This window comes from Amyelois transitella, chromosome 17 (assembly GCF_032362555.1).
Source record: "Amyelois transitella isolate CPQ chromosome 17, ilAmyTran1.1, whole genome shotgun sequence".
NCBI classification, from domain to species: Eukaryota; Metazoa; Arthropoda; class Insecta; order Lepidoptera; family Pyralidae; genus Amyelois; species Amyelois transitella.
The window spans coordinates 1,563,096-1,585,417 of NC_083520.1; the positions used below are offsets into that span (position 1 = coordinate 1,563,096).

General features: G+C 37.8%; 1 protein-coding gene across 1 annotated transcript; it reads left to right on the forward strand.

Annotated features, from left to right (window-relative positions):
• Positions 1 to 295: 295 nt before the first annotated feature.
• LOC106134347 (macoilin) lies at positions 296 to 22,079 on the forward strand. The gene is made up of 13 exons (XM_060948712.1): positions 296 to 547; positions 1,140 to 1,281; positions 3,849 to 3,975; positions 4,698 to 4,969; positions 5,548 to 5,667; positions 6,313 to 6,439; positions 7,391 to 7,510; positions 9,395 to 9,537; positions 10,490 to 10,662; positions 14,747 to 14,815; positions 17,127 to 17,253; positions 17,988 to 18,150; positions 18,954 to 22,079. Exons 1-13 carry the CDS (start codon positions 468 to 470, stop codon positions 19,091 to 19,093), a joined length of 1,803 nt encoding a protein of 600 aa, XP_060804695.1. The 5' UTR covers positions 296 to 467; the 3' UTR covers positions 19,094 to 22,079.
• Positions 22,080 to 22,322: the final 243 nt, after the last annotated feature.

A 22,322-nucleotide genomic window follows, 5' to 3' on the forward strand; every position in this document is an offset into this window, starting at 1 on the left:
GACCACAATAGATCTTACAAACCCATGAAGTAGCCTAGCCCAAGAAGATTCCAGTCCTCTGATCATGGGATATCTTTCTTTCAAAGATAACTCTGATCATTATTTTAAAATATATTTATGAATCTGACTGGACAATGAATTTACGCCTTTTAATTTTAGAGAAAAATACTGACCATTGTCATTCTAGGATTAATATTGAAAGACTTTGGTTGGGTTAGGAGTTAAAACTTTTTAAGATATTTTTATAGTAGTTTATATATTATTTATGAATTATATGGCAACATTATTACGAGTGCAATGCAAAAGCTCTGTCCGATATTTCATCTCCCTCGTAAATTCTCAATAGGCTGATTGACAACAAAAGGCACTTGTATTTTGATGAGTATTGTTGTTTTAGATGTTTCTTTATAAATAAGTGTTCTGTGCGAAACGGCTGTAATCGTGATTTACATCGTGGAGGAAAAAATATGAAGAGAAGAAATGCCGAAACTGGCAAGATGCGGCGCCCCCTAAAGCGCACAAAAATCACTGAAGGAATGTACGGAAAGTGAGTGGCTGCGGTTTCTATTGTTATTCTTCCAATTTAACTGTTGCTAGTTCAGTTTTCAGCCAGGGTACAAGAATAGCATCATACTGTGGTCTTCGTCATATAAATTCGGTGTGGGTAGCGGTGTACTACACCATCTGGCTTTCGTAGCACCATTCATTTATGATGAGCGAAAAAAAGCGTAAAAGAAACATTCTCTACACGTGTCTATCGCTCTTGACTGTGCAACACATGTTCAAACTGGATTTCCCACGAACTTTCTTTTCTGCAATACTTTGGTATTGTTTTGCTGTGTACCAAGTAATTTGATAATCTGACAAGAGACTTTAATCTCTTACTTGAATTTAAAGTTGAGTACTAAACAGGGCCTCGGCCCAAAAATTGTTAATTTATTGAAACCAAAACTTTAAAAAAAGTATCATTGATATCACAAACGAGTGATTAATTTTCATGTTCTATATAAAAGAACCTATGAACCAAATTTAAACTTCTAGACACATTTGTATGGGCTTTCTGTCAGTCACTCAGTTGCAACCGAGTTTTATTTAAATATACCTCAAAAAATTAATGAATGTACCTCAAATTGTTTCAGCTCCATGCTTTACCTGAAGTTCGTCATGCTCTGGGCGACTGTAGTGATGGCAGATTACATGCTGGAATTCAGGTTTGAGTTCCTCTGGCCGTTCTGGATGCTGCTGAGATCTGTATATGACTCGTACAAATATCAAGGACTTGTAAGTATTATTGTGTATTAGCGCCTTTGATAAAAATCTATAGAAAAGACTCGCAATCCTCTTGAAAAAGTATCCCAATCAAACATATTTGTTAGTCTGTTCGAAAATGGATCTTAACATATTACAGTAAAGCACACAATCCTTAAATATAAAACTGCTTATGAGTAGTGAATGTGCAGTTTTATGATTGAGGAATTTTTGAAATGTTATGTTTTCATTTATTTGTTTGGTTTTTCTCTCATTTGTGAATTTTACATACATACATGTAGTAGCAACTATATCCCTTGCAGGGTAGTTATCCCTTTGTCTACCCTGCAAGGGGCAGGGTCGACAAAACCAACAGTCTAGATAGACTTGACAGGCCAAGTTCAGTTGTTACGTTGAATGATGGAATTGAGATTCAAATAGTGACAGGTTGCTAGCCCATCGCCTAAAAGAAGAATCCCAAGTTAATAAGGTTATACTTAGTCTCCTTTTACAACATCTATTGGAATGAGATGGAGTCGGCCAAGGAAACATTCAACTAGTGTGATAGCCACCATGGTTTCCTCTGAATAAAACTGCAAATAGTTACTAATCTTATATAATTTATACTGCTTTTTATTATAAGAATATAAGTTAATTAAGAAATCAGTCATTAAGAACAATGTAGGGACATTAAAAAAGTATTATTGAGGGAAAAAAAATATAATATTGGTGTTATCATTCCTATCTATTTGATTGCGCAACTTTTGATAATGGGTTTCGATGGAGCCCTAGAAACAATTGTACTAATAAAATTATTGGACAATTTGTTGTTTGATATGATAACGAATATTGTTATTATTTGGTCTGGGGGTTAAGAGAATTTCCTTAGCGTATTCCGTACAGCTGTATAAATATATACATTCACAGCTGATAGCTTCAATCGCCGGCCTCTGTAGCGCAGCGGTAGTACGCTTGTCTGTGACACCGGAGGTTCCGGGTTCGAATCCCGGCCAGGGCATGATGAGAAAGGAACTTTTTCTTATTGGCCTGGGTCTTGAATGTTAATCTGTATAAGTATTTATCCTACTACTATTATAAAGGCGAAAGTTTGTATGGATGTATGGATGTTTGTTACTCTTTCACGCAAAAACTACTGAACCGATTACCATGAAATTTGGTATGTAGGTAGCTGAAGACCCAGAATAACACATAGGCTACTTTTTATCCCAGAGTTCCCGCGGGATTGATAGGGTTTCCATGCGGACGAAGTCGCGGGCGGCCTCTAGTTATAAAATATATTATCGTTGAGTTAGTATCTCGTAACACAAGTCTCGAACTTACTTCGAGGCTAACTCAATATGTGTAATTTGTCCCGTATATATTTAATTATTTATTCTCATGCCTCACTAAAGCTGCTCCCGTAGCACGGCATACGCTTTTATCGCGCGAAAAACGGTCGGTTTTCCTTCTTATTATGACGGACAGCGATAAAAATGGCGTCGCGCGTTTCGTGCTGTGCTGTTTATTTCACAGACTGTATGTATATAGATAGACCTCGCATGTTTGCACCGGGAGTTAAGGATGAAAAGTGTACATACATACATACATATGGTCACGTCCATATCCCTTGCGGGGTAGACAGAGCCTGTAGGGGTAGCAGTCTTGGAAAGACTGAATGGCCACGTTCAGCTATTTGGCTTAACGATAGAATTGAGATTCAACTAGTGACAGGTTGCTAGCCCATCGCCTAAAAAAGAATCCCAAGTTTTTAAGCCTATCCCTTAGTCGCCTTTCACGACATCCATGGGAAAGAGATGGAGTGGTCCTATTCCTTTTTGTATTGGTGCCGGGAACCACACGGCACATGGAAAGTGTAATTGTAATAAGTGATGTTCATTTGACCCCATATGGCCTTAACCGCGCGGCAGGTGTCCTATACAACTCGTTACAATTAATGGTTTTCACAATTGTGACTTAATAAGCTTAATGTCCGCTATTGATGTTTCTACAGTTGGTTCTACATAAAATTATAATCAATAATAGGCTTTGTTAGTGTTGAATTGAAACGTTACAATATTAGCTTATGCTAGTGTAGGTATATCTCTTGGAAAAATTCACGGTTCATATTAAATCCGTCGTGTTATTGATTGATCTGCCATTCATGGCCTTAAACCTCATGCCCTTTTTATTTGCCAATAAATCAAAAAAGAATAGGCCCGCTCCATCTTGTTGTCATGGATGTCGTAAAAGGCGACTAAGGTATAGGCTTATAAAATTGGGATTCTTCTTATAGGCGATGGGCTAGCAACCTGTCACTATTTGAATCTCAATTCTACCTTAAGGCCAAATAGCTGAACGAGGCATATCAGCCTTTACAAGACTATTGGCTCTGTCTACCCCGCAAGGGATATTAACGTGATTATATGTATGTACGTATGTAGCATAAACAAACATACACGAACTCTTCGACCATCTTTATTCATCATAAAGGTGCGTCATATGTGAAAGGTTGCTAACCTTTTACATATGCGCGCGGAGACGATGCGAAACCCTGTTCAGGAGTTAAAAGAAGAACATAAAAGTGATTTGTCTCTTTGCAGGCGTTCTCATTATTCTTCATTTTCATCGCGCTGATGTCCGACATAATCTGCTTCTTCTTCATACCGCTGCAGTATATATTTTTCGCCGCGAGCACATATGTGTGGGTGCAGTATGTCTGGTATACATGTAAGTATGAATAATACATACATATGGTCACGTCTATATCCCTTGCGGGGTAGACATAGCCAGCAGTCTTGAAAGACTGCAAAGCCACGTTCAGCTGTTAGGCTTAATGATAGAATTGAGATTTAAATAGTGACAGGTTGCTAGCCCATCGCCTAAAAGAAGAATCTCAAGTTTATAAGCCTATCTCTTAGTCGCCTTTTACGACATCCACGGGAAAGAGATGGAGCGGTTCTATTTTATTTCCTATTGGTGCCGGGAACCACACGGCACTAGTATGATTAACTGTATGCAAATATGAACATAATATGCTAATATATATATATTATTAAGGACGTCCTGGTAAAGGGTCAGGTCAAAAGTACCCGAAACCGCCGAGCTTGCATGAAAAGAGTTATGAATGTGGATGAAGCGAAGGAAGTATGCAGAGATCGTGGAAAGACGTAGTCTCTGCCCGCCCCTCCGGGAAAAAGGCGTGATTTTATGTATGTATGTATATCTTCTTCTTCTTCTTAGTCGTGTCACTCTTGACAGAGTGGTCGTGGTCATCATGTAGTGTTGGACGCGGGCGCCAATGTGCGCCTCACGATGTCCCGCCATTTCTCCTTGCTGGAAGTCATCCTGCTGCACTCGTTAAGTGAACCGCCAATCACAGACTTTATTTGGTCGGTCCATCGCATGGGTGACCTCCCGCGCGGTCGATGCTTACTCCAAAACGTTTACAGTCGCCGACAAAGGCGTGTGCCTGCCCACGGCGGCGATATGCTGCCTGGTGGTGTACGTGGAGGGCGCGCTGCGCGGCTCGCGCGGCTCGCTGGCGCTGTGCCGGCCGCTGGCGGCGCACTGCGTGGGCTTCCCCGCCGCGTCGCTGGGGCTCGGCGCGCGCTCGTACGCGGCGCTGCGCCTGCGCCTGCGCCGGCAGCGCCGCGTGCGCGCCGAGAACGAGTTCTACTTCCAGCTCATGCGGGACGCGATACCCGAGAGCGCTTTAGAACAGGTTTGTTGTGCCGGCCTGTTTGTGAGCCATTTGAGTTTTCCTTGTTAAAATGAGAAATATATATTTATTTGGAAATTATAATAAGTGAAATTAAATTACATAGAATAATGATGACATATGCGGAAGTTAGTTAACTGTGCCTTAAGCTTGTGTCAAAAAGATTTGTTATGTATAAAAGACGGCCTCTGTGGTGCAGCGGTAGTGCGCTTGTCTGTGACACTGAAGGTCCCGGGTTCAAATCCCGGCCAGGGCATGTTGAGAAACTAACTTTTTCTAATTGGTCTTCGATATTCTTCTATACAAGTATTTATTATAAAATAAAGTACCTTTGAGTTAGTATCTCGTAACACAAGTTTCGAATTTACTTGTAATTTGTCCCATATACATATGTATTTATTTATTTATAAAACGCTGCTAGTATTGTCCAGCGATCTTCAATCGATTTATGTCATGTGCATAAGTATTTACTTACAGTGCCATTGATTAAATTTTGTTTTAAAGACACGTTCTTATAATTTTTGTCTGTACAATATATACGTGACTTTAACAAATTAATTGGAAAATTGAATGATCAACAGAACCAGCCTCGCAAAGACGAGAAACCGTCGGAGCACGCGGAGGGCGCGGCCGACACGCGACACGTCAACGGGCACGTGCGGAAGAAATGTCGCGACCACAACGGGGACGCCACCACTAAGGTAAAACAACTACATATATTAAACGTAGGTATGCACGTACATACATAAAGAGCAAGACACAGCAGAGAGAGCACATAGAGGAACATACATAGCAGAGACCACATCTGTCAAATCAAATATATTTATTGTGCAACACAGGTTAAAGGCTATTACATTTTGTGATCATCGCTGTGAGCTTAAATACGATATTGTACTTCGATTAGGCTGTCCTAATCGAAGTACAATATCGTATTTAAAATAAATTTCAATGTCAAAACATCTTGTATGTTTATCAACGATCCTTGTACAATTCTTTCGCTTCATCCACATTCATTACTCTCTTCATGCAAGCTCGTCGGTTTCGGGTACTCTTGACCCGACCTTTTTACTAGGACGTCTCCGATTTGATCAAGTTACGTTCGTCTAGGCCTTCCCAAACCAACAGTCCCATTCATACTTCCTTTGTATATTTGCTTAGTCAACCTGTTTTCATTCATCCTCTCGACATGACCAAACCATCTAAGCATTCCCTTTTCTATTCCTGTCACTACATCTTCTTTCACTTTCAAAATGTGCATTCGCAAAGGAAATTCGCTTCCCGCTTTTTTCAAGATGTGTATCCCGTAGGGGATAAAGAATTGATTTAAAGTACGTATGTTTTTTTAGTTACAGTTAGAAAAGTTAGAAAAGCCGGTGTCTCAGCCGCACAAGAGCTCGATGAACGGTCACGCGCTCAGCAACGGCAGCGCCACCGCCGTGGTGGACGACGCCGACAGGCACGACCACGGGAAAGGTATGTAGATAGTGGTTCTCACCGACTTGTGATTGTTTCTCGCTGTGTTGAGATGGTTTCTCGGTCTTTGAGATTGTTTCTCGTACTTATGGAATTGTGCCTCCCCAAAATATGATTGTTTTACAAAAAACAATTCTTTTCCGACATTCTTATTTGTATAAAATATACTAAAAGGTTACATACGGAGGACACATAAAAATAAAAGACAACAGAAGGGCTTAGAATTAAAAAAAAAATCGAGCTCAAGTTATAGATTCTCCAAAAACTCACTCCCGTAAAAGACTGGCGCGTGAAATAGGTTTTGTAAGAAACCTGTAACACTGGTCGCTAGGTATAGGGGATAGCTTAAACGTAAAAACAAATTCTTGAATTAATGCAACAATAAATTGCGTCTTGCTTTAAAGTATTTATGTTTCTCACTGGAATAACTTTGGAATATATGTTTCTCGGTTTGATAAATTGGCAGTTTCTATTCTACTCATTAGATTACTAACCTATTGCTAAAAACGAAGGTTTAATATCATTTTTGCAGATAAAAAATTAGTCTATATTAAGAATTACTTTTTTCTTCTTCATCAGTTTCTACTCATTACATTACCAATCGATTTCAAAAAAAGCTCTATTTTATATGTTTTTGTAGTTAAAAATTAATCGTTTAATTATTGACAATTGTTGCGACTTCACTCACTTCACACGCCATCTGTCACTGCAAAGAATGTGACGCGCTCAGCTCAGCTCAGCGAAGGGTCTAAATCGTGCAAGCAAAGGTTTTAACGGATTGGAGCATAAACGATCGAAAATCGACTCAACATCGTCTGTCGCACGGTTCCCCAAACATAACACCAGCCTAGCGGAAGATCTTCCCTTTGGTGGCGGTCGAGACGAATCATCGCTCCCGCTATAGCAATATTGAAAATGTACTTAGGTGATTCCTTTTTTTTTACATTACAGGTGGTGCCAAAAATTCAAAGTGTGATAAGAAGGAGGCTAGTACGTTAAGAGAAGAAAAGAGACGCAGTAAAAACAAGGACAAAGATAAGGAGAACGATAGTCATAAGAGTACAGAACAAAGTGAGTTTAATTATATCTATACTATACCTACCCCTCCGGGAAAGAGGCGTGATTTTATGTATGTATGTATACTAATATTATAAAGCTAAAGAGTTTGTTTGTTTGAACGCGCTAATCTCAGGAACTACTTACTGGTTCGAATTAAAAAATTATTCCTATCATTAATATTTGCGCGCCTGCGTGCAGGTTGATTTATATGTAAAAAATATGTGAATCATGCAAATAAATTATTCTATTCTATTCTATTCACAAAAATATATAACTCAAAATCAGGATTACATTTGTTTTTTTTAAATACATTTTAAGTAAATCATAAGTAGATAGTTAAATTCAATGTTTATCGTCCATATACTCTTTAATGCTATAAAATCTTTTTCCATTCAACCATTCCGTCAATTCTTTGTCCAAAAATTTTATGTTATTTGGTAGCTTATTAAAAATCTGTATGCACATGTAATATACGTTGTGTTGAATAGACCATTTTCCGAGGAAGGCTTTAGGCTATATAACATCACGCTGCAACTATTAAGAGCGAAGAAATAATGGAAAATGTGAAAAAAACGGGGAAAATTATTCATCCTTGAGGGCTTCAATGATGCCCAAAATAACTATTCCACGCGGACGAAGTCGCAGGCACAGCTTGTATACATACAGGGTGACTTTTAATTCAACTGCATAAATTTAACTGTTAAGTGTACTCATCTTAAGGATATTTAAAAACGTTAAAATAAAAATATCGGTTCATATTTCAGAAAGTACGAAAATAAATAACAGTATCAAAATCCACGATCCTAAATACGTCATATCACCCCGGACGGCGGAAAAGCGACGCGTAAGATTTAGAGGTCAACGACACAATTCATTCAGCTGAGCGATGTCGACAACTCTGTACTTTACTTGATCTTGATACTAGAAAAAATTATTTTTCAGACATTTATTTACATGTTTAGTTTTAAATTATTTTTGTAGTATTGGTCTTTAATAAAGCGTGTGACGTAGTTTTTGAGGGTTTTTTAAATGTGAAAATGATGACGTTTAATTTAAATAAAAATAGACTGAAACGGCTCAGAAGCATGGGTATAGTCTATGTTTAAAAGGATGCAGTTGTTTTAAATGTCACCCTGTATAATAGGCTATAAGTTACCGGTCACCTTACCGATTCAACTAACGAGCGTCAGTAGTCGAATCGGTAAGATGCCCGGTTAAAATGCGTGATGCGCAGAAAGGCACAGGTTCAAATCCCGCCTCAGCCATGTACCAAAGACTCTTTTCAATGTTATGTACATTAGTTTGAATACTAACCGATGCTCTTACGGTGAGGGGAAACATCGTGAGGAAACTGGCACATTCAGGCTACTGGATGTGTAATCATGGATCCAATACGAGTTAGGTTTACCTACAAAGGTGGCCAAGGTCAGACGGGAGTTGCTTCGTGTTAAAACCTGACTCACCCAATCCAGGATCCATGGTCAAAGGCATACCCCGGGCTCCTCTGCAGAGTGGTGGTTTATCTTTTCTCTGGTTTTATACACAATTTACAGGTTACCTGGAAGAGATCGCTTTTAGTGATAAGGTCGCCTATTGCTCTTGTGTTTTTATACATTATTGTGATTGTGAATTGGCTGTAATTTATTGTAGTGTAATAAAGAGATATTGTTTGTATGTCTGTATGTGATTGTATGTGTTGAATTGATCCAAATAAAGTTCTTGTCTACCTATCTTAATACAAACACACTTCCATAAATATAGTCACGTCTATATCCATTGCGGGGTAGACAGAGCCAACAGTCTTGAAAAGATTGCGAGGCCACACTCAGGTTATACTAAATTCATATATTTCGTTAACGAAGTTCGCTGTTCTAACGTGTGTGTTATTTTTTACAGCAAAAGAACAAATAGTTAAAGATGTAGAAATTACAAAAGAAAGTGTAAAAAGTAAGGAGTGTAACGGTTACAAAGAGGACAAGAGAGAGAAGGAGAGAGAAACGAGGGAGAGGGAGAGAGAACGCGAGCGGGAACGGGAACAGGTATATATGTTTACTTATATTTTTTTATTTCAATATTTCAAATTCGTTTTATTTCCTCTTTACTAAGATCAATGCTTAAGCTAACTTAACTACTTATAGCTAAATGGTTATTAATTTCAATTTTTTTTTTTTCTCTCGGATTTCAATACCCAAACTAACAGAACTAACAGCTAAAATTAAAATACAATAAAGAAAAAGAGAAAAAAAAAAAGAGAAAAAGTGTGCCGTGTGGTTTCCGGCACCAATACAAAAAAGAATAGGACCACTCCATTTCTTTCCCATGGATGTCGTAAAAGGCGACTAACTTACAAACTTGGGATTCTTTTTTTGAGCGATGAGTTAGCAAGCTGTCACTATTTGGATCTCAATTCCATCATTAAGCCGAGCAGCTGAACGTGGCCATTCAGTCTTTTCGGGACTCTTGGCTCTGTCTACCCCGTAAGGGATATAGACGTGACTATATCTATGTATGTCTAGCTCAATAATTTCTGTACACTTCCAGCGTGAAATCCGCGAATGCTCCGCAGAGTTGAAGCGCTTTAAAGCGGAGCTGACACACATGCGTACTTGTGATTGTGACTTACAATTACGATGCTCCACTTTTTCCTCCATCCAGTTTCATTTTCTACGTCCACGATCGATATAAACTCAATAATGATGAGAAAAGAACGTTTTTCTAATTGGCCTGGGTCTTGGATGTTTATCTATATAAGTATTTATTATATTATAAAATATAGTATCGTTGAGTTAGTATCTCGTAACACAAGTCCCGAACTTACTTCGAGGCGCTAACTCAATCTGTGTAATTTGTCCCGTATATATATATATATAAATAATACTTTTTTTTAAACATTCCAGCGTGAAATCCGCGAATGCTCCGAGGAGCTGAAGCGCGTGAAGGCGGAGCTGGCCGTATATATATATTAATAATACTTTTTTTATACACTTCCAGCGTGAAATCCGCGAATGCTCCGAGGAGCTGAAGCGCTTGAAAGCGGAGCTGGCGAGCGCTGTGCGCGGCGAGGGAGAAGCGCGGCGCGCGCTGGCCAGCGCGGCGGCGGCGGAGCGCGCGCGCCGCGCCGACCACGCGCACCTCAAGCAGGCCTACGCGGCGCTGCAGCACAAGTGCGTTGATGACGTCATATTGTGTTATATCTTTCACCATCATAAAGTCTGTCGAATCACTACATAGTATGAAACAAAGTCGCTATTTTTGTCTGTTTGTCTGTATGCTTAAATCTTTAAAATTACGCAACGGATTTTGATGCGGTTTCTTGTAACAGGTAGAGTGATTCAAGAGGAAGGTTTTTATGTATAATAACATTTATAATTTTGCACCCGTGCGAAGCCGGGGCGGGTCGCTAGTAATACATAAAAAGAACATTTTCTCAGAGGACTCTTTCACATAAATATAAATATAGATCGTGGCAAGTGGAAAGAGGTAGTCTCTGCCTACCCCTCCGGGAAATAGGCGTGATTTTATGTATGTATAAATGTTCAGTGCAACCTCATTGATACGTATAAAATTATAAAAAAGCATAATGACAATATAATTTGAAAATATCTTGATTTTTGGTTGTCATATTATGTACTTAAAAAAGATGGTTTGTTAGATCAATTATTATATATTTTCGAGTTCATTACAAAGATCCTAGTTTTATTTAGTGCTTTAACATTTGGTCCTATCGCGTCGGATTACTTTGTAGCAATATTGAAAAGACAAATATAGCGAGTACTGTGTTTTCATATTGCTATAGAAAATTGCATGTACATAGTTCCGGTGTAAATAAGTAGTTATATTGCCCAACGCAAAGTCCACAATGCAGTCTATTATTCGATTACAAAAAGATATTTTGTCGCGTATAATAAACGCTCATAATAAATTTAAGAACACAACTGAAGAGATGTTGACTGAATATTTTTTAGAAACGAGATTGCATTGTTTAGAAGAATATTGGAAACAATTTACAGAAAAACATCAAAACTTATGTATGGATTATGATAAGTTAGATCAAAGTTCATATGTACAAGAGGATGTGTATTCGAAATGTGAAGACGAGTATATAGAATATAAATGTCAATTAAAGGAATCCCTCAGACAATTAAATGAGAAAAATATAAATAGCAATCAAAGATGTAATCCCGCTTCATCAGTTAAGTTGCCAAGAATTACTATTCCAAAATTTTCAGGCGAGTACACGGAATGGACATCATTTCGGGAGTTGTTTCTGTCCATGATTCACAAAAATGATAACCTGAATTGTGTTCAAAAATTACACTATTTGAAAGCTCACCTTTGCGGTGAAGCTGAACAATTAGTCAGACATGTGCCTATTACTGCTGAAAACTATAGCCACTGCTGGACTACGTTAGAATCACGTTACAACAATAAAAGGTATTTATGTAACTGTATTTTGCAGAGATTATTCAACCAGCGAAATCTTACGATCGAGTCTTCGGCTGGAATCAAAGAAATTACCAATAATACATCTGATTGTTTAGCTGCGTTGAGTAACTTAGGTGTTAACATAAGCACATGGGATAGTATTATTATTTTTCTAGTGAGTTCAAAGCTCGACCCTGAGACAAAAAAACAATGGGAGCTTCATTCTGTAGCTGACAATCGAACTGAATTGCCTACGTTCAAACAATTTCAAGAATTTTTGACAAGTCGATTTACGGCGCTGGAGTTTATTCAACCATTTGATACGTCAGAACAAAGCACAGATAGCGTGAAGTTAAGCAATGTAAATAGTATGAAAACATTCCATGTATTTAGGATGTTTTGCGAATTTTGTGGTGAAAGTCACAAACTTTGTTTTTGTAAAAAGTTCGCTCAAGAGTCCTATGAAATACGTCATAATTTTGTAAATAGTAGAAATATGTGCTATAATTGTTTAGGGGGAAACCATTGTTTAACTCAATGCAGAGTAACTTTTAATTGTAAGATATGTAAAAAAAGACATCATACTCTTCTTCACCCCCCTGAGACCTCATGTGTAAATGCCACAACATGTAAAACTACAACTAATTCTAATGATATTGCACCTCCTTTCATTAGCGATGTTAGACATGTGGCTGAAGACGTACTATTAGCTACTGCTCAAGTGCATGTAGAGTCGAATTCCGGTAACTATCACGTAGTACGAAGTTTAATAGATCAGGGTTCTCAAGTATCGTTTATTTCAGAAAAAGCAGTTGATATATTACAACTACGTAAGGAACCTACAAAACGCGTTATAGTGGGTCTAGGAGGTGATCAAAAAACGATGGTTTCTGATTACCAGGTACAGTTAAAAATTCAATCACGGCTTAATCCGAAAACAGAAATTTATGTAAAGGCTTTTGTTTTGAAGCAAATCACATCATATATTCCTAATAAAAAATTACGACCGTTTAATTGGCCCGAACTAAATTATATTGCTCTTGCGGATCCCATGTATTCAGTCCCCAATAATATTGACTTGCTTCTCGGTGCAGATGTGATGAGCGAAATAGTACAAGAAGGCATTTTGAGAGGCCCACCTGGAGCGCCTGTAGCGCAGTGTACGAAGTTAGGTTGGCTTTTATTTGGTCCAATTGGATAGCAACATAATATTGTTTTAATTTAAATATGAAAATAATCACTGTTATAGAAGTTCATGGTTTTGTTAACTTAGTATTATGTTGTACCTATATAATTAAGTTTTAAGTTATTACTCGTGTGTTCTAGTTCAAAAATAATGCATAACTTCAGTTGTTTATTGCATTTAAAGCAATTATTATTATTTTAAGTTTTGTTTAAATAGGTAAGTGTTTGATATTTGTGGCATCCCCTCATGGCGGGCGGTAGTAGAAGGACCTGCAACGAGGTCCTTGGCGGGCGGTATGTTCAGTGCAACCTCATTGATACGTATAAAATTATAAAAAAGCATAATGACAATATAATTTGAAAATATCTTGATTTTTGGTTGTCATATTATGTACTTAAAAAAGATGGTTTGTTAGATCAATTATTATATATTTTCGAGTTCATTACAAAGATCCTAGTTTTATTTAGTGCTTTAACAATAAATATATACGGGACAAATTACACAGATTGAGTTAGCCTCGAAGTAAGTTCGAGACTTATGTTACGAGATACTAATTCAACGATACTATAGGTATATTTTATAATAAGTACTTAAATATATAAACACTAGAGGCCGCCCGCGACTTCGTCCGCATGGAAACCCTATCAATCCCGCGGGAACTCTGAGATAAAAAGTAGCCTATGTGTTATTCTGGGTCTTCAGCTACCTACATACCAAATTTCATGGTAATCGGTTCAGTAGTTTTTGCGTGAAAGAGTAACAAACATCCATACATCCATACAAACTTTCGCCTTTATAATAGTAGTAGGATTCATAACCCAGACCAATCAAAGAAAATTCGTTTTGCATCATGCCCTGACCGGAATTCGAACCCGGGACTCCCGGTGTCATAGACAAGCGTACGACTGCGCCACAGAGGCCGTCAAATGTCACATTGCTGTCGTAAAGGCGACTAAGGGGTACGCTTATAAACTTGAGATTTTTCTTATAGCGTTAGCCAACACAGCAACGGCCTACATTATGTTGTAGCACAAGCGAGTTACCTATATAATATCATTTCACTACCAAAATTTCCATCACACAACACTACCTCAACCGAAAGAATACGAGTAAAAGGGATGTGATGACTGTGGGATGCATAATGATTCTGTAAAACATGGCCGTCCCCCAAAAATATAATTGAATAAAGCTTTTTAAAACAAATAAAAAAACCACATTATTTAATACAGTTTATTGTATTTTTCCTAGATGAACATAAAAAAGATAAATTAATTAATTAAATTTAGACGGTATTTTCTTGGCAACCGTGTAGTTCCCGGCACCAATACAGAAAAGAATAGGACCACTCCATCTCTTTCCCATGGATGTCTTAAAGGCGACTAAGGGATAGGCTTACAAACTTGGGATTCCTTTTTAGGCGATGGGCTAGCAACCTGTCACTATTTAAATCTCAATTCTATCATTAAGCCAAATAGCTGAACGTGGCCATTCAGTTTTTTCAAGACTATTGGCTCTGCCTACCCCGCAAGGGATATAGACGTGACCATATATTTTCTTTTAACTTTCCATATGATTGATTATAATTTAATTACAATAATAAATAACGGGTGATGCTATATAACGTATAACGTTTGCAGGATGACAGTATGGCGCGCGGCGGAGCGCCGGCGGCCCGACACGCAGATACTGCGGCACACGAGGCACAGGTAACCGCTTCACTTTCTATATACATACATACATACATATGGTCACGTCTATATCCCTTGCGGGGTAGACAGAGCCAACAGTCTTACAAAGACTGAATGGCCACGTTCAGCTGTTTGGCTTAATGATAGAATTGAGATTCAAATAGTGACAGGTTGCAGGCAGATGAAACCCAAGCCTATTCCTTAGTCGCCTTTTACGACATCCGTGGGAAAGAGACGGAGTGGTCCTATTCTTTTTTGTATTGGTGCCGGGAACCACACGGCACATATACTTCTTCCTTAAAGCCCCGATATGCCGTGTGCCGGGATAGGCTTATAAATTTGAGATTCTCCTTTTAGGCGATGGGCTAGCAACCTGTCACTATTTAGATCTCAATTCTATCATTAAGCCAAATAGCTGAACGTGGCCGATCAGTCTTTTCAAGACTGTTGGCTCTGTCTACCCCACAAGGGATATAGACGTGATTATATGTATGTATGAATCCTCACCACTCTGGAGAGGAGCCCGAGGTATGCCTTTGACCTTAGATCGGGTGAGCCAGATTTTTATACGAAGCGACTCCAATCTGACCTACGCAATCGTTGCAGGTAAGCCTTACCCGTATTGGATCGATCACGGTTACACATCCAGTTGCCAGAATGTGCAGGTTTTCTCACGATGTTTTCCCTCACCCGGTTAGTATTCAAACTAATGTACATAGGTGGGATTCTAACCTGTACCTTTCTGCGCATCACGCATTTTAAGCGGGCACCTTAACGATTCGACTACCGACGTTCTCTAATATGTATGATGTATATGTATGACTTCTTCTTCCATCCTGCTGCGGGAGTGCGACAAGGGTGTATTATCTCTCCGCTTCTGTTCAACATCTACACGGAATTAATAATGAGAATCACCCTGGAAGACTGGAAGGACGGTGTTTCGATTGGAGGCCGGCAAATATCGAATTTGCGGTATGCGGACGACACCACCTTGTTTGCTACTAGTGCCGGACATATCGAAACATTCCTGCATAAAATGGAGTCGGTTAGTAAGGAGTTTGGGCTAAAGATCAACCGGTCGAAGACTAAGGTGATGATTGTGGACCGTGTCAATAACAACCAGCCAGAAGTCACTAGTATTGCGGGTTGTGAGGTTGCTCATTCATACATATATCTGGGAGCGTTGATCACCAACAATGGAGGATGCGACGAGGAGATAAAGAGACGCATGGCCATGTCAAGATCTGCCATGGATAGGATGAGGAAGATCTGGAAGAGCCGGAAAATCACAAAAGCGACCAAAGTACGGCTTGTACGTGCATTGATCTTCCCAATTTTCCTTTACGCAGCGGAAACGTGGACCCTACGAGACACTGAGAGAAAACGCATAGATGCCCTGGAGATGTGGTGCTGGAGAAGAATGCTTGAAGTAGTATGGACAGACTTTCGCACCAACCAGTCCATTCTCCAGGAACTCAGAATCAAGCGTCCCTTATCTTCCTTAGTGCAGGCTCGAATTCTCACTTTCTTCGGGCACGTGTCGCGTCGTAACGAGGCATCCATTGAGCGACTGGTGGTGCAGGGGCGAGTTGAGGGTACCCGACCTCGAGGCAGGTCCCCCATGAGGTGGACAGATCAAATAAAATCAGCACTAGGTGACCCTCTCTGTGAATGCTCCAGAAAGGCAGCGATGCGCGACGAGTGGCGAAGGATTGTGAAGCGAGCCACTAACCCTTCTGTACGACCACGACCACTCTGACAAGAGTGTAACGCATAAGAAGAAGAATATGTATGACACTACATATCACATTACAGGGTTAACCCCTTATATAAATTCATATGGAAACGTTCATATTACGCACAACTATACAGATATAACTGAAACGTCGTAAGCAATCGACCGCAATCGCATCTATTAAAAAGAAAGTTATTAAGTAAGTTTGTTTGTATCGACTGAACCAGTCTTATTGAAATTTTGCGTTTATATTATTAAGAGGCTGGAGAAGGAAATAGGTTACTTATGATCCAGGTAAAAACTAATAGTTCTTGCGTGATTTGCGAAAAATTTGCATTCTTTTATAGATGGCGCTAATTCACGTGGGCGAAGCGCATATAACAGCTAATTATTATAACATACCGCATCACTCCTTTACCCTTTAGGGGTTGGCATATATTTATCTTATATTATTCTTCTACACATGCGCTTTGGAAGCGGTAGTAGTTATAATTAGTTTTAAGTGATGTGACGTCAATAAGTGATACCTTGTATCCAATTTTGAAAATAAATCTATTCTATCTCTTCAATTAACACAATAAATTTATTTTCTAGCGGTGAATGCGACAACGAGTGGTGTAGAAGCCGTCGTTCCGGTCTCGAGAATGAGACCTCCACTCTCCGCAGGGAGCTGGCCAGAGCGAGAGACTCCGCCATGCGGCTGCAGAGAGAACTAGAGCAGGTAATGAGAGTGGTGTCGCAGTCTAAAATAAAATAAAACAAAATATCTATCTTCCATTTTAGTTGGCGAACAGCATCGTTATTTTCTTTTGTCCTCTTTGGCCGACCAATGAACTGGTGAGAAAGGAATGACCACGACGAAACTCAGAATACCAACGCGAATTTAACATCGTCGAAAGTTGTAAAAAATTATCTCACGAAAATTTTCCCGCGTAAACTCCATTTTCCTCGCCGACATATCAAATTGAAATGAAAATTACTCTTTTTTTTTTTAGTTTCAAAAATGGAATTGTGTTAAGAATAATATTACATTTCATTGACTAAAGAGGTTTTTGTCAAATTTAATCCTGGATATTCTATTCCCGATCTTTTCAGTGTGGCCCTCGTTATTATGTTCTTTATTTGAAAACACAACTTTCAAAAGGAGCACTTTTTTCGTTCTTTTTTTACGTTTGTTTAAACATGTTCTAAATTTTAAAAAAAATTTGCCTAGTGCTTGGGAAATAATCCCGATAATTTTAAGCATTTTAACTTGATCCAAATTTAAAAAAAAAAGAAAAAATTCAGATGTACGCAAATTATTTTTAAAATATTTTTATTTTCTGTTTTCGTTTGGATCGCACCATGTTCCAAATTCAAAAATATTTTGCTTGTTAGGTATACGATAAACAGTGAATAATTATCGTTCGCTGTCCGCAAAGCGAGTGAGGTTTGTGAACGTTCCCCGTCCCGCAGATGCGGTCGGAGGCGCTGGGCGAGGAGGCGCCCCCGCGGCTGTGGCAGGCGCTGACGGAGCGCTCGCAGCAGCTGGAGCAGTCTCTGTCCGACGAGACGCGCGTCAAGCTGGACCTGCTGTCCGCCCTGGGGGACGCCAAGCGGCAGATACACATACAGGAAGGTACGATTACATACATACATACATATGATCACGTCTATATCCCTTGCGGGGTAGACAGAGCCAACAGTCTTGAAAAGACTGAATGGCCACGTTCAGCTATTTGGCTTAATGATAGAACCGAGATTCAAATAGTGACAGGTTGCTAGCCCATCGCCTAAAAGAGGAATCCTAAGTTTATAAGCCTATCCCTTAGTCGCCTTTTACGACATCCATGGGAAAGAGATGGAGTGGTCCTATTCTTTTTTGTAATAGTGCCGGGAACCACACGGTACGATTACTTTCGAATAAATCCGTTTTGCATATATAGCATTTTATACTTTTTTTTTTTTCATGAAAAAAATGGATTTTGCAAATTGTCTTATTGTGTGTACTCTTGTGTGTTCCTAGAAGTGACATCGCTGTAAGGTCTGATACTTAACATTTACATTCGTCAACTTGCATTTTTTTTACCTTACTGATGCATGAATGATTATATTGTACACTAGCTGTGCCCGTGACTTCGGCCGCGTGGAATACTTATTTTGGGCATCATTGGAGCCTTCAAGGATGAATCATTTTCCCCATTTTTTTCACATTTTCTATTATTTTTTTGCTCCTTATAGTTGCAGTGTGATGTTTTATAGCCTTAAGTCTTCCTCGATAAATGGTCTATTCAACGCAAAAAGAATTTTTCAATTCGAACAAGTAAATCCTGAGATTAGCGCGTTCAAACAAACAAACAAACTCTTCAGCTTTATAATATTAGTATAAATAAGTTTTTTGTTTGTTAAGGTAATAAAAATTATACTCTTCTTTATCTCCAGGCGTAATAGCGCACAAAGACAAAGAGATCTCGGAACTGAAGGCGCAGTTGCTCGCGTTGCTGCCGAGCGAGGCGCTGCGCTCGCCGCTCGACCCCAACGCCAGCGTCTACACTCCCGCGCAGCTCTGCTCCGACGCGTGAGAGGCACTACTACAGTAGTAGTGGTACTACTGCCGCCACTACCACACCACTCCGAATTGGGCTACTACAGTCAACCGACGGTTGAACGTTCGTATAAAGTTTGTTTACTCGCCCGGGAAACTATTGCTACAGCAAAATAAACTTTACCGCCAACAGTGATCACGTGTGTTTTTGCCTAAATTTGTTGTGTCAATAAAGTCAACAATGCGTTAATTATCACTACTTACACAGGACAAATTTAATACTGTTTATACCAGGGATAGTGAATTGGATGTGTTTATGACTAAAGTTGATTTGGCCGCTCACTCATATAATTACTGCTGTCTGCATCGACGGGTGAGCTACTACTACTAATTTACAACAACTACTACTTTTTAACAACATAATGTAATTATGTTCATATTTCACCGTTGTAATCGACACACAATTTTTTTTTACTCTAGTTACAAATACATCCGAATAACTGTATCTCTGATTTTTACGATAGGATATCAAAGGTTGGTCAGGACTATTTTGATAACTAAAGAAATGAATACGTTTATTTGGTATAGCTTGACAAGAAAAATAATATACCTCGCCATATTGCGGATAAAAAAGTGAATTAAAATGTTAAGCCGGCAACAATAAGCATAACTCACACAGTCTTGTTTATGGCTACTTTTATGACTGTACATATTCTGTAACAGGTCTCTTTATATTTGCCTATGGTGCACTATTGTCAAATAACATGACTTTCACTCAATTTCGACATAACTATTTGTTGTTGCTATTTAAAACGCAGAACTAGCGCCCCCGTTGACATATCTGCTATATTTCTGATTTACATGAATTCACATACATTTTGAACTATTGTTTCTCGTATAATAACAATGTTTATTTTAATTTTATTATGAGAAATGTCTGTTGTTTTCACGTATTCTGTCGGTTAGATATAAACAATTTACAAATAACATGAATAAAACACCTGTTGTGTTTCACAACTAATTAATACCTAAAAGTACAATTTATATTTGCTTAACTAAAAGTTTAAAGGATGTTCGCGTAATATTAATTCCTAATAGTCGGATATTGATCAGAATAAGGTACAAATATTTTAATGATGGGTATTGAAAACAAGAGTGAATCACTTTTGTTGTAACAAATAAAAGAACGATCGCGAGGGTCAAGATGTTCAAAAATTTTTTTTAAATAACACATTTTCAAATATTTGTACTTAATTTGTAAACACTTTATAACCGCATGCGACAACTGAATATTGTTATTAAAAATCTAGTGTTTCTACATAATTTGGTTAATTTTCGTTCGTTCTACGTTTCGTTTATACGACATGATTAATTCAGTATAAAAAAAATGCCACCTCTAATTTTACGGCTACAGGTTTTTGTATGGGCCCTTATTGATCTCATTCGTTAATTTTTTTACGGTTCAGAATGTCTAAGGGCCGTTTTGTTTGTAATTTATGTGTTATTTTAATAGTACATTTTGCGCTTCCTTATGTCGTACGGTATCGTAATTTTCAAATGATTGAATAAGTAAGATATGATTTGTAAGTAATATAACGTGTGTCTACTTAGACGTACGTTTCAAAATTTCATTTTCAAATGATAATTATGACATTTACCAATTATCGGTTTGTGAGTATTGAAACAATAATCTAATTAAATTCATTAATAAGAACAATGTTTATTAGTTGTACGCGTCTTAAGTGTGATAGTAGCGACATCTATGCGTTTTAAAGTCCATACAAATATCTGTAGAATTAAGACCGATCAAAATATTGTTAGTTTTGTAATTGTGTACGCAAAAAATAGAGCTTTATTTTTTTTTAATTTCGTCTTAACACATAGTACCTGTTTGGAAACGATAGAATTGGCAATTGTAATCAGGCTATTTCAATCATATAGAAATGTAACAAATCTGCAAAAACACTCACGTAAGCTTCAGATGGAAATAATTAAGTGATGTAAAGAAAAAAACGTCATTCGTTCGAGAAAATTTTTTAACATTGGAATATGTTCTGAGTATTTTCGAGGTTGGTTATATTTCTTAGTTCAATGCGACAGTTATTCATTCTTTCAATTGTTATATTCGTCACATATTTTGTATGCTAATTGCTTGCTACTCTTATTCGACGCAGATACTATTTTTATTATTTACACATAGAAATTGGAATCTTGTATCTTATCTATAAAGTTGAAATTTCTTTTAATGAAATTAATTTACCGTTATAAAGTCAGCCTCTCCCATTACCGGGCCACTGACTTCAATGTAATATACCTATGTACTAAATACATGAAACGAAGCAATATATGAATGATTGATATTTGTTGAAAAGTCATCATATGCATTTTAAGCAAGTTTTGGAATTCTGCCATAAGGAGCATAACATAAAGTTAATATTTCAATAGCAATATTTTAACATTTGAAATTTTAGCTTTATTTATGTTTGTGGCAATTGGAATTTCATTTCATAGTTAGCGTCAAATTGCGAAAATGTATGCAAACAATGCTTCTTACAAAAATAGGATCCTCATATTTTTATATATATATCCCGATAACACAGATATTTTTTCACTAAAAAATAGAGCTAATGATCTCTTAACGCATAATGTGTGAGGTGGTGATGTTAAGTCTTGTGTTCTTTGAATTTTTGTGATAAATTGTACAAATAAAAGATCTGAATCGAGTCTTCTCATTTGTAAATTGTAGTTTATTGACGTTTTTAGTGGAATTTTGTGCGTGAAAATGTCGCGGCGCCTGTTTCTCGTTAAATTGTTATACTAATAATAAGGTTCAGGGGGCTATTCATGATCGCTAACAATGTGGGTTTTTTTCTGTCGTTTTCTATATTATTGGTTAATCTCAAAGTTAGAGAAAGATAAGGCATATCAGACATGTCAAAATTGTGAATACGCCCTCAAACCAAAAAAAAAAAAAACAACAAATACGGTATAGTGACTTAATTGTGTTTTCGACATGCAAATAATTATACAGAGTCTAAAATATGTAAGCGAAAAAAGCTTACAATAATTATTGTATTGAATTTTAGACTCTGTATACTTAATGTTGCACACTTCTCATTCATTATAATTAATTATAATTATAATGACATTGTTTAAAATGCCTACTAACAAACAAAAAAAAACATTGCAACTTAATTTTGCTTCATTTTTCAATTCAAATTTTGAAATATTTTGACATCTTCCAAAATTGACTGGTTTATCATTGC

Coding starts and splice junctions, on each gene's coding strand:
- LOC106134347 (XM_060948712.1), top strand. CDS start 468: ATGAAGAGAAGAAATGCCGAAACTGGCAAGATGCGGCGCCCCCTAAAG. Junction 7,511..9,394: donor TCATAAGAGTACAGAACAAA/GTGAGTTTAATT, acceptor TATTTTTTACAG/CAAAAGAACAAATAGTTAAA. Junction 18,151..18,953: donor GCAGATACACATACAGGAAG/GTACGATTACAT, acceptor CTTTATCTCCAG/GCGTAATAGCGCACAAAGAC.